Source organism: Neomonachus schauinslandi, chromosome 7 (assembly GCF_002201575.2).
Source record: "Neomonachus schauinslandi chromosome 7, ASM220157v2, whole genome shotgun sequence".
Taxonomy (NCBI): Eukaryota; Metazoa; Chordata; class Mammalia; order Carnivora; family Phocidae; genus Neomonachus; species Neomonachus schauinslandi.
Window position 1 is genome coordinate 98,033,669 of NC_058409.1, and position 17,065 is coordinate 98,050,733.

General features: G+C 37.6%; 2 protein-coding genes across 4 annotated transcripts in view; one reads left to right on the top strand and one right to left on the bottom strand.

The window, feature by feature from the left end:
* Positions 1–5,181, bottom strand: part of HMMR (hyaluronan mediated motility receptor) — a 36,384-nt gene extending 31,203 nt beyond the window's left edge. For 2 of the 3 annotated variants that reach the window (XM_044916855.1, XM_044916854.1), the window contains exons 1-3: positions 4,975–5,066; positions 1,761–1,859; positions 1,217–1,296 (exon numbers count right to left, since the gene is read on the bottom strand). In XM_044916855.1, coding sequence (XP_044772790.1) covers positions 1,217–1,296; positions 1,761–1,859; positions 4,975–5,020 — 225 coding nt within the window. In that variant the 5' untranslated portion in view covers positions 5,021–5,066. Of the gene's footprint in view, positions 1–1,216; positions 1,297–1,760; positions 1,860–4,974 lie in introns of all 3 variants that reach the window. The other variant, XM_021695608.2, reaches the window with a different exon arrangement.
* Positions 5,182–5,607: 426 nt separating this feature from the next.
* Positions 5,608–11,893, top strand: NUDCD2 (NudC domain containing 2). Its single transcript, XM_021698062.1, has 4 exons — positions 5,608–5,875; positions 8,626–8,674; positions 8,901–9,052; positions 11,395–11,893. The coding sequence occupies exons 1-4, from the start codon at positions 5,687–5,689 to the stop codon at positions 11,476–11,478; spliced, it is 474 nt and encodes a 157-aa protein (XP_021553737.1). The 5' UTR covers positions 5,608–5,686; the 3' UTR covers positions 11,479–11,893.
* Positions 11,894–17,065: the final 5,172 nt, after the last annotated feature.

The following is a 17,065-nucleotide window of genomic DNA, read 5'->3' on the forward strand; positions in this document are numbered from 1 at the left end:
GGCTCAGTTGTTTAAGCATCCGATTCATGATCTCAGCTAGGTCTTGATCTCAGGGTTGTGAGTTCAAGCCCCGCAGTGGGCTCCACACTGTAACTCTGGGTGTAGAGCCTACTTACAAAAAAAAAGAGAGAGAGCTATATTTAGATTTCATAAAATGTACACATCAAGAAGTAGATTCACATACCCAATATGTTCCAAAAAACATTTGCGTTTTCCAACAACAGAATCAAGTATCAGTTTTTAAATATATATTAATTAAAATTAAATAATAATAAAAATTTAGCTCTTCACCTTCAAGTGCTCAATAGCCACATGTGGCTAATCACTTCCATATTGGATAATGAAGCCCTACATTATAAAACAAGAGACTTAGGTAATTGCTGAACAAATGAACAAGTCTAAGCTTACCCTACAGCCTTGGTTTCCTAACTCTCAATCTCTTCCATATTAACAAATCTCTTTTTGCAATTTCTTAAGAAACTACAACTTGCTTTATGAACTAATGGAAACACTAATAACACTTAGGCTGTTGCACAAGCCATAACATGAAGTTAAGAATTTAATCTCCCAGCACATCTCTTTTAGGCCTTAGAATGTTTTTTTTTTTTTTCCTTTTTCTTCACCAATACTTACCCTTCTGCACAAACAAACAAACAAAACCAAAACAACTCAAATGATATTAACTACCAAATCAAAGCATTGCATACTTTTTAAAGGCTTACAAGGTGTTAGACAATTTAGATTGAGAAATGACTGAGAAGTGGAGACTATTTTGTAATTCTGAACTATGGGCATGTTTAAACAATATATTTAGTAATGACACAGGCAGAAATATAAATCTTGGTAGAGTCCTAATGATAATATTTTTTATTAATTTATAGGTTTACTTATAACCTTACTTTATACACTTAATCCATTCTAATCAAATAAAATACTTTTCAGAAATGTTTTCATGGGGCGCCTGGGTGGCTCAGTTGGGTGGGCGACTGCCTTCGGCTCAGGTCATGATCCTGGAGTCCCGGGATCGAGTCCCGCATCGGGCTCCCTGCTCGGCAGGGGGTCTGCTTCTCCCTCTGACCCTCTTCCCTCTCGTGCTCTCTGTCTCTCATTCTCTCTCTCTCAAATAAATAAATAAAATCTTTAAAAAAAAAAAAAAAGAAAAGAAATGTTTTCATGATTTAGGTGATAAACCAACTAGAATATTAGAGTTCCTCACCTTTAATCCCAAAGTCTTAACTTTTCTTGCTGAAGCAGGCAGGGTAGTATCTCTGTCAACATTAAGATTTTGTTGAGATTCTACAATAAAATAAATTGTACAGATCTTGGTTGGTGCTTACATGTTGAAACACAGACAAAATCCAATTTCCAAATTTCTTATTGTAATTATTAGTGAAGTAATATAAAGTTCATTTCTTGATTGTACATGTCCGAATAATTAGTTGCACAACAGTATTTTCACATCCAACACTTTTCTGATTTTCTTGATATTCCCTGACAGAAGGTTAAGGTAATTACCAAAAGGGAAACTATATATTTACATGAGTATCTTGCTTAATTTTTCTGGTTATACAATAGTGAAATGATTAAAGCATTATTCTGTAGTTGACTCATTTGTAAATTCATCAAATAAGAAAATTTAAATATAACTGTAGCTTCACCTTTTTAGCAATAGTATAGAATCTTCTAATTTAAATGCTGTTAGTCATAACTTTAAAACTTATGAAATCACATAACCATTATTTTATTTTGGAATCCATTACCTTTTTGTTTTTTAAATCTTTGTGATTTCTGAAAGGATACTGGTCCTTTCAATACTTCTGACGTTTTAACATCATAAGCACCTGGAGACGGTGCACAACCTAAAGGAAACATAGCACATTAATGTCTCATCTAATGTAATTTATGATCTTAAGTTAAAAACATGTCATAATAAAGTAATACAAATGCAAAATACCATTAATAAATTGTTTATTTTTTTCAAATGTAAAAATAGCATCCATTTGATAGCACAAGAACAGGCCTCTCTATGGAAAACACCATTATCTTCCCCAAATGCTCTTAATTTCAATGAGTCAAAGAAACAGGTAACTGAACAAAACAGCGAAGACTGTCTTGAGATAAACATCATTAAAAAAAGCAACATGGCTTTGTATTAAGGATTGAATATAAGAAAAAAATATTTGGAATCAACTCTACTCAAAGAGAGTCACTGAGGTAATTACCATCAGATTCTAGAAATGAAGCAACTAAAAGTCTAGCCCTCAAGGTTTAGTCTGGAATAAAAATTTATAGTGATAATTCATCCCTGGCTAATATTGACATATCAGGAAATTTATAAAGTCATGTTATACATACTACAAACTGTACTAGACAATATATATTTTTTAAATTTTATTTATTTGACAGAGAGAGAGAGAGAACGCACAAGCAGGGGAAGCAGCAGGCAGAGGGGGAAGAAGCAGGCTCCAGGCTGAGCAGGGACCCTGACAAGGGGCTTGACCCCAGGACCCTGGGATCATGACCTGAGCAGAAGGCAGCCACTTAACTGACTGAGCCACCCAGGCACCCCTGTACTAGACAATATTTCTATGATCCAGAAATTTATACAGTATAACCTCACTTAACTAGAGTCTCAAACTGAAGGCACCTCAGAGTGTTTATGCATAGTCGACTTGAGATCTCATTCTCAGGACAATCATTAGCATAAGGGGAGCCTGGCTGGCTCAGTTGGTACAGCCTGTGACTCTTGATCTCAGGGTATGAGTTCAAGCCCCACACTGGGCATAAAGCCTACTTAAACAAAAGGGTAAAAATATCATTAGCATAAAGCTTTAACCGACTGAGAATCAATAGATTCATACTATTCTCTGAAAAGCTATTTACTTCAGCAAAGAGTTTCATGCAAATAAAGAGGAACTTCAAGGAGTTTGACCATTTCAAGGCAACTCCGGCTGTCCCTTAAGTGTTTTTAAAATGGAATGATAGATAAGAACTTGTTGGTACATCTTGACTAGCATTAAAAAAAGTGAAACACAATAGAAAATATCAGTGTGACTCAAATTTAGCAAAGTTAAGCACTGTTTTGTGAGACTTTTTGTTTCAGTGATAGCTGTAGAAATATAAAAAAATGTATCCTGGATAGAGATACACAATTTATTTCTCATTCTGGGACACAATTTAAAAGTATTAAAGTCACTCCTTTCATCAATTCTAAGAGGCTATAAAAACATCAAGGAGGGAATGAAGTTTCCATTCCTCTACCTGGAATAATGATAACAAAAATAATGACACAAAAATTCCAATCCTGGGAGCTTTTTGACCTAAATATGGTCAATAAGGAATTGAGATAGTGGATTTCTAATCAGAAGAGAGTTTCAAATTGAAATACAGAATTCAGTGGGGTATCTAAGGTAAAGGCAGACTTAGCAAAAAACATTAATCTTGGCTAGCTCAAATCTCTCACTTTACAAACTGTTTATAACCTGGGGTGAATAGGAGGCTGGCGAGGTTTCCCTAAAATCAGCTTAACAATGGCACGTCTTAGAGCACCTATTTTACTCATTTGGGATAGGGGCTGAGGCAGGCAGTGGGGAACATTTTATGTTTCAAAGCAAACGAGAGACTTTCACCATTACTGTTAGCTATGTCTTTTGGGGGAAGAGAGGATGAGGGTATGCAGAGCCTATGGTTATGGTGTGCTCTCTCCTTTTATTTATTTATTTTTATTTATTTATTTAGTTAGTTAAGCTTTAGGCCCAATTTATTTATTTATTTATTTAGTTAGTTATTTAGTTAAGCTCTAGACCCAATTTATTTATTTATTTATTTATTTAGTTAGTTAGTTAGTTAGTTAGTTAAGCTCTAGGCCCAATATGGGGCTTGAATTCACAATCCCGAGATCAAGACTCACATGTTCTACCTACTGAGCCAGCCAGGCGCCCAGCTCTCTTCTTTTAGGAATGCTTCTGTGGAAAAGCATGAGAAGTGCCAGTCTAGACTTGTCAGAGCAGCCAGAAAATAAAATGATCTTGAAATCTTATATTCTGGTTCATCATTAGGTTTACACTCTCCCAAAATGGGATATGGGCCAGCAAATGATGGGATGGTGGACAGTGACAAAGCAGCATCATCAAAGTTGAGAACAATTAAAACCATACTTAACAAAAACTTCCTTAAAGACTAAAGAATCAAATTTGGTTGTTAGATTTAGGATTTTGATTAAAGAACTAGGTTGAAATCCAGCCTGTATACCTACTAGACCTTTGTGAAACTGTAGTATACGTTATTTTCATGCTCCAGGTCTTTTCCTTTACTGCCTTTACCAATCATCCTTCTTTTTTTTTTTTAAAGATTTTATTTATTTATTTGAGAGAGAGAGAATGAGAGAGAGCACATGAGAGGGGGGAGGGTCAGAGGGAGAAGCAGACTCCCTGCCGAGCAGGGAGCCCGATGCGGGACTCGATCCAGGGACTCCAGGATCATGACCTGAGCCGAAGGCAGTCGCTTAACCAACTGAGCCACCCAGGCGCCCCGCAATCATCCTTCTTTTATTCCTGAATGGAATATCCAAAAGAAAACCACAAGTTCATACGAAAAGCCACAGGTCAATTTTTTTTTTTTTTTAATCAATGAGGCCTTCTGCACTCGACCATCAAATAGCTACTAACAGTTTCCTTATTCTGATTCCCTTCTCTCTGCTTTAGTTTCTCCACAGTACTGTTTATTGGCTGCATTCTCCAGTTGAATGTAAACTCCATGAGGCAGGGGCTTTGCTTCATTCACTGCTGTATCCTTATCACTCTGAATAGTACTAGGAATGTAGCAAATGTTTAGTATAGATTTTAGAAAAACGAATCAATTGAATGAGACCCATCGCGGCCCTAAAATTGCCTATTAGCCTCCGATGAAACGAACCAAAAGGGGCAAGGTGCGTGACAACATATCCCGACCCCCAGCTCCTTTCCCCGTACGCACCGGAAGGGTCATTGAATCGTTTCAGAGGCGCCTTAGGAAAAGACATGTTGACGACCAGCTCCACAAACTGAAGGTCACTAGCTCTCCTCCCAACTTCCTGCCGCTTATTACAGCCTACTCACTGCAAATTCAAACCTCCCGGCTTATTCCCCGCCCACCTCTAACGTCAGCAGATTTGAAACCAAAATCCTGGGCACACCAATCCAGGACGGGAACATCTAAAGAGCATGCGCACCTAACCTCGACGCGTCCAATTAGGGCTTCTTTGCGTTTAGGTTACCAGCCAATAGGAAACGATTATTGCCTCCTTCCTCCTCCACTCCCACCCCGTGTCCAATCATTCCTGGCGTTACTCAATTGTAACTTACATACTAGCAACATTTGCGCAAGCGCATTTCATAACTGAGCAGTTTGGAAAGTCCGCTTTTGGCGTCATATAGGTGGCTGTGCAGTGAGTTCTAGTTTCACTGGTTCCAACCTCCGACCCTTCCTTGGGTGTAAACTTCCCCGGATTTCAGTTCTTTCAGACTGGGTACTGCCAGGGCCCTAAATGGCCATTGAAAAGGAAAAAGGAACAGGCTGAGACATCAGCCTACGTCCCTGCGCATGTGCAGTGACCTGAGCGGAGAGTCCCGGGCGTGGCCTGAGCGTGGAGATTTCGCGCGTGCGCTGGTCTCGCTCCGTGCGGCTGCAGCTGGGAGACTACTGGAGTATGTCGGCCCCGTTTGAGGAGCGCAGTGGGGTGGTTCCGTGCGGGACGCCGTGGGGCCAGTGGTACCAGACCTTGGAGGAGGTGTTCATTGAAGTTCAGGTGCCGCCTGGCACTCGCGCCCAGGATATCCAGTGCGGCCTGCAGAGCCGGCATGTGGCCCTGGCCGTGGGTGGCCGCGAGATCCTCAAGGTAGCGGCAGGTCTTGGCTTGTGCTCAGTTTCTTCCCGGCCTCTAAGTCCCAGAGTCCCAAGGTTCATGGTTTCCGTGAAAAGACTGTTGGGAGGCCGAATGGCTCCTTTGGCCGAAAGAGCGCTATCATTGGCCTGGTCTGGTCGGAGCGCCCCACTCTCACGGCTAGTCCTGAGTTGACGTAGAGATTTGAGGAGTCCGGTTTTCTGGCTTTATTTCTAAACCAAATGAAGCTAATGCTTTTGTTCCTCTGCCGGTCTTCAGTTAGATATTTAAAGGAACAAATATTTATTGTGCATATATTTCTTCCAGGCACTGATGAGGTGTTGAGAGATCAATGGTGAACAAGACAGAAGTTTCCTGCACTCAGATAGGTTATGTTCTTGCAGGGAGGCATAATAAAGCTAAACTAATAAATGTTCAGGCAGTTATAGAACAGTAAAGAAGAAAATAAAGGATAAGGATATCGGGATGAGGATTCAGAGATGTTGTCAGGTGATTTATTTTTTCATCAAACAGAAAAATTCTGCATGTTTGTGGAGTGGTTAAGCAGGTAGTCGAGAGTTGTTTGAAGAAAATAATACCCCTTTTATTCTCATCATGTCCGTTGGAGCTGGGAGCCGCTTTTTCCTTGATAAGCTTTATAGTTAAATTCAGTTACTTTGAAGTTAGATTTCTTTCCCAGATTAGATGCTCAAGATGTTTGATGACAGTGTAATGAAGTGGTGAAGGGAGATTCCTTATTGTAGGATACCTGACTATGCCATTTTTATAATTTTGTAACCTTGGGCAAGAGATTATTCAGTGTCTCTATGCCTTCACCCACAAAGTATGGTAATTGTAGTAACTTTCTGATAGGATTGTTTTGAGCATAACATGGTATCCAGGGGAATTAAGAGCTTGGAATTGTGTCTAGTATGTAATGAGTGTACACTACATGTTAGCTATTATTTATATGGAAATGTTCTAAGTGCTTCAGAGAAAAGAAAGATTCATGTGAAAGACATTGATTTATGTCAGCTTGGATCTTACTGAGTTTTCTGGATAGTTGTATAATTCATAGTTTCCTGAACAGTGGTTTAAAATTACAATTCATATTTCCTTTAGTAATTCCAATGACTTTGGGAATTTTTTTTTTAACATATTTATTATTTCCAGTACTCTTTATTACTTTTCATAGATTCACATTTCTATTTGGTATTTTCCTTCCTTCTGAAGAACTTTCTTTAACATTACTCATTGTACAAATTTTTTGGTGATCAATTCTCACAGCTTTTGCTTGTTTGAAAATGTCTCTATTTTGTCTTTATTTTACTTATTTATTTTTTAAAGATTTATTTATTTTTGGAGAGAGAGAGTGCGTGCAAGTGGGGGGAGTGGCAGAGGAAGAGAGAGAGAGAGAGACTCTCCAGCAGACTTCCTGCTGAACGGGAACCAGACTCGGGTTTTGATCCTACAACCCTGAGATCATGACCTCAGCCGAAATCAAGAGTCAGATGCTTAACTGACTGAGCTACCCAGGCACCCCTATTTTGTCTTTATTTATTTATTTATTTTATTCTTATGTTAATCCCCATGACTTTGGGAATTTAACAGTAACTTTAACTTTAGGATTTTAGGTATACATTTAGACCCGTAGAGTTTTTTCTCACTATTATTGACATACTGAAAAAATGTTTTCTCTTTTTACGTGACCTTTTAATTTCATTTCCTAAAACTTAAATTTGACAAGTAGCAACAAATCAAAATGGATTTGAGTAGGTGCATTCTCTTTTAAACTTATGTTTGCTGATTTCTTTCTTAAAAGAACAGTTTCTGAAAAATCAGTCACAGCTAATCTGTATCAGAACTATATAGTACGTGCTTTACAATTTTTTTGATGCTACATCGCCCAACAAAGAGATTGAACCATTTTTTTTTTAATTTAAAGATTTTATTGATTTATTTGACAGAAAGTGAGAGAGGGAACACAAGCAGGGGGAGTGGGAGAGAGAGAAGCAGGCTTCCCGCGGACCAGGGAGCCCGATGTGGGACTCGATCCCAGGACCCTGAGATCATGACATGAGCCAAAGGCAGACGCTTAACGACTGAGCCACCCAGGTGCCCCTGAACCAGTTTTTTAAAGTTTATTTTAAGAGATATCATTTTTTAATTTCAGCAGGAAAGCTCTTCTTGTAGTTCATTTCAATTGGTAAAGATAAAGCATTTCAGAGATTAATTTCACATTTGGCTCAGTGATCAGTAATATTTATTCATCTTCTAAAATATGGAGCCCTGATCTTTCTTTAGAGAGCCCTGTGTTCTTTGTCATAGTAAATATTCCAAGCAATGTAAACTAGGTTCCATTTCACTTTCTAGGAGGAAAGATAGGGTTGAGCACCTACCAATATGTTGAAATGGTATAGGGGCGCCTGGGTGGCTCAGTCATTAAGTGTCTGCCTTCGGCTCAGGTCATGGTCCCAGGGTCCTGGGATTGAGCCCCGCATCGGGCTCCCTGCTCGGTGGGAAGCCTGCTTCTCCCTTTCCCACTCCCCCTGCTTGTGTTCCCTCTCTCGCTGTGTCTCTCTCTGTCAAATAAAATCTTAAAAAAAAAAAAAAAAAAGAAATGGTATAAAATTTTATCTCCTTACTATAACCAAACTAGACAATTACATGTGGATTAGATAGGAAATTAGGAAAGTCTTAAATCATGAAAGCATTATAAAAATTAATGAAATATGATTTTAGTACCTTATATGTTTATTTTTCAGGGCAAGCTCTTTGATTCTACAATAGCTGATGAGGGAACATGGACTTTGGGTAAGGGTAATCTATAATTCTTGGAATCTTTTTTTAAAAATTAATTTTGTCTTGGAACTTAGTATGTTTCCCTCTGTTGTATTAGGTCCTTGGTCTTTGCAGCTTTGGAAGAGAATAGTGATAGAAATGCATTGAAAATAATTGTATGTCAAGATTACCTAATGATTTTTGAAAATATAAAATTTAATGATGAACTCTAATATATTTGTGATTTTTGTTTGTTTAGAGGACAGAAAAATGGTCCGTATTGTTCTTACAAAGACAAAGAGAGATGCAGCAAATTGTTGGACTTCTCTTCTAGAATCTGAATATGCAGCTGATCCTTGGGTGCAAGACCAAATGCAGAGAAAACTTACATTAGAGAGATTCCAGAAAGAAGTAAGTCAGATGAATGTATGAATATGTATTGTTAAACATCTTAAAATCATAGAATGATTATTATTTGAAATTAAAACTCAAATGTGGTTACAAAAAATTACAAAAGTTCTTTAGAGGATTTTTTTTTTTTTAAGTTAAATCATTAGAAAAATGACTGGTCTTTCTTTGTGTGGGTTTTATTTTTTCAAATTTTCTGTAGAGGAATTTATTTGTACTGTCATGTTTTCTAAGTTTAAATTTGTTTACACCAATAATGCATAAATGAACTCATAAAAATTCAATCAATATAGACTTACACAGTGTAAAAAGGTGAAAAGTTCCTTTCATCAACATCTCTCCATTCTGTGCATCTGTCTCATTCTTATCTCATTGATGTATTGGTTTGCTACTTTGTTTTTAACATAAATTCAGGATCACACTATGTGTATTGTTCATGTTGTTTTTTTTCATTTAATAATACATCTTGGGTCTCTTCCTACCAGTACGTATAGATAAAACTTGTTCCTTTTAACTACTTCAGAGGGTTTTCTAGTTTGAATATATCAACATTATTTCTTTAGCTATTCCCTTTTGATAAGATTTGGATTTTTTGATTTGTGTCTATTTCAAACAAGATTTGTGCTTTCATCTCTGTAAAACTATTCCAATGTTCTGTTAATTTATCTAGGAGAAGAATTACTGGATCAAAGCACTGTTAAAGTTTTGATGGATAATTTCTTTCTATATGGTGATGGTTTCCAAATATGTGTCTCTAGTTTAGACTTTTTCCCCAATTTTGGAGTCACATTTCCAATTCAGTATCTTCACTTGACAGTCTGACAGATATATCAGACTCAACATATTCAACATGAACTCCCTAACTTCTTCCCACACGTGTTCTACCTCTAGTCTTCTCATCTTGGTTGATGGAAACTACTTGATCAGACCAAAGAACAAAAATAGGATATCATCCTCCACTCCTGTCTCTCTCTCACACACCCTGTCCAATTTGTTAGGAAACCTTACTGGTACTACCTTCCAAATATATTCAGAATTTGTCCACTTCTCACCACCAACTCTACTACCACTTTGATCTGGACCATCTGTAGTGTCTTGCCTAGATTACTCCAATAACCTTCTAATTGTTCTCTTTTACCCTTGCCAAGCTACAGTGTTCTCAAAATAGCATAGTAGTCCTTTTAAAATGCAGGTCAGAACACATCGCTTCTCTTCTCAGAACTCTTTCATTCTATCCGATCTGGTCCTCAGTGATCTCCCTGACTTCTTCTCCTACTAATCTCCCCTTCAGTCATTCTGCTCTAGCCATACTTTTTGTTATATTTGAACATTCCACGCCATTCCTTTTCTGTCCTTTTGACTACAGGGTTCTTCTCCCAAAGCTTGGCTAACTTCTTCACTGTTTTCAAGTCATTGCTCAATAAAGTATACTTTATCTTTGGTCATCCTATTTAAATACTATAATCTTCTCATTTCCCTTACTCTGCCCTGCTTTTCTTTCTTTTTTCTTTCTTTTTTTTCTGTAGCACTTGCACCAACTTTTAACACTGGATCAGGGGCTCACAAACTATGGCCCACAGAGGAAATCTGGCCTGCTGCCTGTTTTTGAAGTAAAGTTATATTGGAATACACCTATGCTTGTTCATTTGTATATTGTCTTTCTTATACCAACTCCAGAATTAAGGAGTTACGAGACTGTATGGCCTTCAAAGACTGAAATATCTAACTACTTGGCTTTTTACAGAAAACTTTGCCAACCTCTACATTAGATAACTTACAGTTTATTATTTGTGTCCTCCTCTAAGAATGTCAGCTCCACCAGTGCAGGGATCTTTGTTTTGTTCACTTTTGAATTCCACGTGCCTCTAGTAGTGTCTTCCAAACAGTAGGAACTCAGTAAATGTTTGTTGAATAAATGAAATGCCCTCCAAAAAGACTAAAGCATGAGATAGTACTTCCTAGGATTGTTATGAGGATTGAATATGTTGATAAAGTTGAATATGCTCTTAGAACCCTGCCTGGCATGTAGTAAACTCTCAAACGATGATAGTTATTAAAATCTGTTTTCACACTCATACTGAAGTATATGTTTGCCCATACACTTGTCAACTTGTAATATACATATCGATCTTCTAAATATTGTAGATCTGAAAATTGAGATATACCTCCTAGTTTTAAGTTCTGTTTTGGTGATTACATCTTTTGACATGTTTATTGGCCATTTGGATTTCCTGTTGTGTCACTTGCTAGTTTATATCTTTACCATTTCCCTTTGAGTTATATTTTGAGTTATATCTTATATTTTTCCTTGTAAGATTTATCATAATTTTTTTCATGTCTTTTAGAATCCTGGTTTTGACTTCAGTGGAGCAGAAATCTCAGGAAACTACACTAAAGGTGGACCAGACTTCTCAAATCTTGAGAAATAACTACTACTTTTTTTTTTTTGCTACATTCTGTGGATCCCAGCAGATGTTGCCAACTTAAAGGAACAGATTATGTGGTGGAAGGAAAATGTGGATACCTGCAGTTAACAAATTGCAAAATATATTTAACTGTGGTTCTAAAAATTGCATTCAAATATCATTTACATAGGAAACATCTTATATACTGTGGAAACTATTCTACTGATATAGAGTAACTTTTTTTTGGACTTGTTTTTTTGCTCAGCATGAAGTTTTATATGCTGCATTTTACTAATTTCAGATTTAACCTGTATTTTTAATACAAAAAACATTAGGGTATAGATCATGTGACATGACCGGTGCCTTCAGGGACAATTAAATTTTTCTTTCAATAAGTGTAATGCAGGAATAATGTTCAATAAACTTTTCTAAATAGGAATCGTGTACCCCTTTCTGTAAGTATGCCAGTACACACAAGGAATTATATTACTGAAAAAAGTTTTAAGAAAGGAAAAAGTCCACAAATATATTCTGAGTAACTTCATTTTAAGAGTTAATGAAAATTTCTGAAGTAATATATTATTCCTTGGGAGATGACTTTGTCAAGAAATTGAAAAATAGAGACTTAACAATAGGAATGGATTAATACAAAACAAGCAGTGACGTGAATGTGATCATTGGGTGAGTCCTTTGTCAGTGACAAAAAGCAAATAATGGTTAATGTTTATAAGTCAGGGACATAATTTTGCTCTTCAGTGATCTAGACATATAAGGAAGGATTATCTTAAAATTTTATTTCATTCTTTTTATGTCCTTTGGAATTTTCAAATATCTCTCTACATTTTTTAAAAATTTAATTTTTAAGTAATCTTTACACCCAGTGTGGGACTTGAACCCGCAACTCTGACATCAAGAGTTGCACACTCCACCAACTGAGCCAGCCAGGTGCCCCTAAAAATTATTTTTAACAATCCCAAATGTATAGCAAAGTTACATGTAAAGTACAAAGAACTGTTTTCTTCCTGAACTGTTTGTAAGTTTATGATATGACGCTGCATCATCTCTAAGTACCTTAGTGTGTATTTCCTTCAAAGGACATGCTCTTATATCACTACAATACAACCATATGATCAGGAAATTAGCATTGATACGTTATGACCATCTAATCCTCAGATCTTTATTGCATTCAAGTTTAACTGATTGTCCCAATAATGTTCTGTATAGCAAAAGGATCCAGTCACAATCATGCCTTCCCTTTAGATTAAATGTCCGGTGTCTGGTCTACTTCAGTCTGGAACAAGTCTTCATTTTTTCTTGACTTTTACAACCTTGGCACTTTTGAATATTACAGGCTAATTTTGTACAACAGCCCTCATTGTGAGTTTTGTCTGATACTTCTTCATGATTAGATTCAGGTTATACATCTTTGGCAGGGATGTTACAGAAGTGATGCTGTGTTCTTTTTATTTTTTTTTTTAAAGATTTTATTTGACAGAGAGACAGCTAGAGAGGGAACATAAGCAGGGGGAGTGGGAGAGGGAGAAGCAGGCTCCCCGCTGAGCAGGGAGCCCGATGCCGGGCTCGATCCCAGGACCCTGGGATCACGACCTGAGCAGAAGGCAGACACTTAACGACTGAGCCACCCAGGTGCCCCGTGATGCTGTGTTCTTATTGCATCCTATCGTGAGTTAGTAATTTTGATTTGTCCTTTTTCTGTTGGTGTTTACTTGTATCACTGAATAAGTGATGTCTGTCAGTCTTCTCCGCAGTAAAGCTATTCTTTGTAGGTTTATAATTATTTTGTGGGATGGTAGCTTCAGCGTACTACTCTGTTTCTCATCAAACTTCCAACTTATTTATATCTTTATTGATTCATGATTTTCTACTTTATTCAGTGGGTTAAAATCTATTACTTGCATTACTCTGATGCTTACAATTTTTCGTGATTTGGCTAGGGGAAAACCATTTTAGGTGGCTTCCATGTCCTGTTGACCTGTCCCATCATTATTTGAGTAAGTTCTTATTTTCTGGCACAAGTTGATACCAGGCTTATGCTTTCCCTGCCCTAGCTCAAGAATAAGCCACGTTTTTAAGGTCTCCTGCTTCTCTTAGATGGAGAATGGTATTTAGAAACCAAGATTTGGGGGCGCCTGGGTGGCTCAATCGTTAAGCGTCTGCCTTCGGCTCAGGTCATGATTCCAGGTCCTGGGATTGAGCCCCGCATCAGGCTCCCTGCTCAGCGGGAAGCCTGCTTCTCCCTCTCCCACTCCCCCTGCTTGTATTCCCTCTCTCGCTGTGTCTCTCTCTGTCAAATAAATAAATAAAATCTTAAAAAAAAAAAAAAGAAACCAAGATTTGTGTGCTAGTGAGCAATTGCTATTGGGTGTGTATAGTGCTTATATGTACAGCTGTGTTTATTTCTATATATTGAAAACCATGAGTTCACACTTAAACTTTCATGTCTAATCCCATGGGGTTCAATTTTCTTTTCTTCCTTTCTATATTTATAACAACAGTGAAAAGTCTGATTTCTATTATCCTCAATATATTTGATTGCCTATTCTAGGTCATCTCACATGAATGCCTTCCTTACTCTGCTCAGGCTCCCAACACCCTGCGGCAAACAGGGATATCCTCACCTGCTTGGACCTGAACACACCCTGTTGTGGGCCACTGAATCCCTACCATACTCTTTGGCAAAGAGGCTATCTTGTTCACTTTAACCAATAACTTTAGGAATAAATTGTTGGGGAAGAGGCTTTTTTAATTGGCTTCTCGACTTTCAAAGAAACTCATATTTTGAATAAGCACAGTAAAGTTAACTCTTCTGTTCATAGTTTTGTGAATTTTCAGCATGTAGATTCTGTTCATGGTTTTGTGACTTTTAACATGTAGAGGTATCTGTAAGCACCTTCAAAATCAGGAGATTGAACAGTTAAGTTTTTTTTTTTTTTTTTTAAGTGAACTCTCTACCCCACATTGGGCTCAAACTCATGACCCTGAGATCAAGCATTGCATGCTCTTACCAGCTGAGCCAGCCAGGCGCCCCAAGAGATTTAATAGTTTAATCACTACAAAAACTTAAAATACTCTCTCTTTGTAGTCATAGCCTCAAACCCTGGAAACCACTGATTAAGACTGTCTTTATAGTTTTGTCTTTTCAAGAATGTTCATCAGTGGAATCATATGTAATCTTTTTTTCTTAAGGTTTATTTATCCACTCTGGAGAGAGAGAGGGCGGGGAGGCGGGGCGGAGGGGCAGAGGGAGAGAATCCCTAAGCGGACTCCCCGTCAAGCACGGAGCCCGCTGTGGGGCTCAATCCCTTGAGCCATGGGACGCTACCTGAGCGGAAACCAAGAGTCAGATGCCCAACCGACTGAGCCACCCAGGCACCCTATAATGTTTTTTATTTTTTTTAATTTTTATTTATTTTTTTAAAAGATTTTATTTATTTATTTGACAGAGAGAGACACAGCGAGAGAGGGAATACAAGCAGGGGGAGTGGGAGAGGGAGAAGCAGGCTCCACGCAGAGCAGGGAGCCCGATGTGGGACTCGATCCCAGGACCCTGGGATCATGACCTGAGCCGAAGGCAGTCGCTTAACCGACTGAGCCACCCAGGCGCCCTATAATGTTTTTTAAAAAACAGATTTATTGAGATGTAATTCACATACCATACATTTTACCAATTTAAAATATATAATTCAGTGATTTTTAGTATAGTCATCTATTAAACCATCACCATAGTCAGTTTTCATTTTCATCACCTCAAGAAACCCCGTACCTTTTAGCTTTCAACTCCCTCTCCCTCTACCCCCAACCAAGTGACCACTAATTTGTTTTCTATCTCATAAATTTCTCTCTTCTGGACATTTCATATACATTGAATCATAATGTGGTCTTCTGTTACTGGCTGCTTTCACTTAGCACATGTTTTAGTGGTTCATTCATGTTCTAGTATGTCACTATTTCATTCTTTCTGTATGACTGGATAATATTCCATTGTATATTTGCCACACATTAATCCATTTGTCAGTTGATGGACATTTGGGAGGTTTCTGCCTTTTGGCTATTATGACTAATGCTGCTATAAACATTCAAGTAGGGGCACCTGGGTGACTCAGTTGGTTAAGCATCTGCCTTCGGCTCAGGTCATGATCTTGAAGTCCCTGGATGGAGCCCCAAGTTGATCTCTGCTCAGCAGGGAGCCTGCTTCTCCATCTCTCTCCCCGCCCCTTCCCCCCGTGCACCTGTGTGCGTGCTCTGTCTCTCAAATAAATAAATAAAATCTTAAAAAAAAATAAACATTCAAGTACAAGTTTTTTTTTTTTTTAAGATTTATTTATTTATTTGACAGAGACACAGTGAGAGAGGGAACACAAGCAGGGGGAGTGGGAGAGGGAGAAGCAGGCTTCCTGCTGAGCAGGGAGCCCGATGTGGGGCTCTATCCCAGGATCTTGGGATCATGACCTGAGCCAAAGGCACTCGCTTAATGACTGAGCCACCCAGGCGCCCCTCAAGTACAAGTTTTTATGTGTATGTATATTTTTATTTCTTACCTAGGAATAGAATTTCGAGTTATATGGAAACTATGTCTGATCATTTGAGGAATTTCTAGATTGTTTTCCAAAGTGGCTGTACCATTTTACATTCCCACCATTAGTGTATGAAGTTTCTAATACCTCCACATCTTTGCCAACACTGTTACATGATTTTTAAAATTTTAGCCATTCTAGTGGATATGAAGTGGTATCACACTGTGGTTTTGTGTTTCCCTGATGACTAATTATGTTGAGCATCTTTCCTTGTGCTTATTGACCATTTATGTATCTTCCTCGGAGAAATGTTTATTCAAATCCTTTGCCCATTTTTTATTGGGTTATCTATTATTGAGTTGTAAGAGTTCTTTATATATTCTGTACACAAGTCTCATATATATTAGTTGCATATATTTTCTTCTATTGTGTAGGTTTTTTTCATTTTCTTGATGGTGTCTTTTAAAACATGAATGTTTTAAATTTTGATGTATTCTAGTTCATCATGCTTTTGGTGGACCATGCTTTTGGTATCATATCTAAGAACTCTGTGTAACCCCAGGTTATGAGGATTTTTTCCAATGTTTTCTTCCAAAAGTTTTACTATTGTATGTTTTACATTTAGATCTATGACCCATTTTAAGTAATTTTTTGTGTAAGCTGTGTAATATAGGTGGAACTTCATTTTTTTGCATGTGGATATCTACTTGTTTCAAAATAATTTGTTGAAAAGACTGTCCATTCTTCATTAAATTGCTTTTGCACTTTTGTCAAAAATCAATTGCTGTTTATATGGGTCTGTTTTTGATCTTTCTGTTCTATTTCATTGATCCATGTGTCTGTCCCTTCACAAATACCACAATGCCTTGATAACTGTAGCTTTATGGTAAGTCTTAAAATTGGGCAGCATGATTTCTTCAACTTAATTCTTCTTCAAAATTGTTTTAGCTGTTTAACTTTGTCTTTCTGTGTAAAGCTTAGAATCAGCTATATTCAGTCTGTATCACAAAAAGTCCTGCTAGGATTTTCACTGGAATAGTGTAAATCTTCCAGTCCTTGAACATGGGGCATCTCTC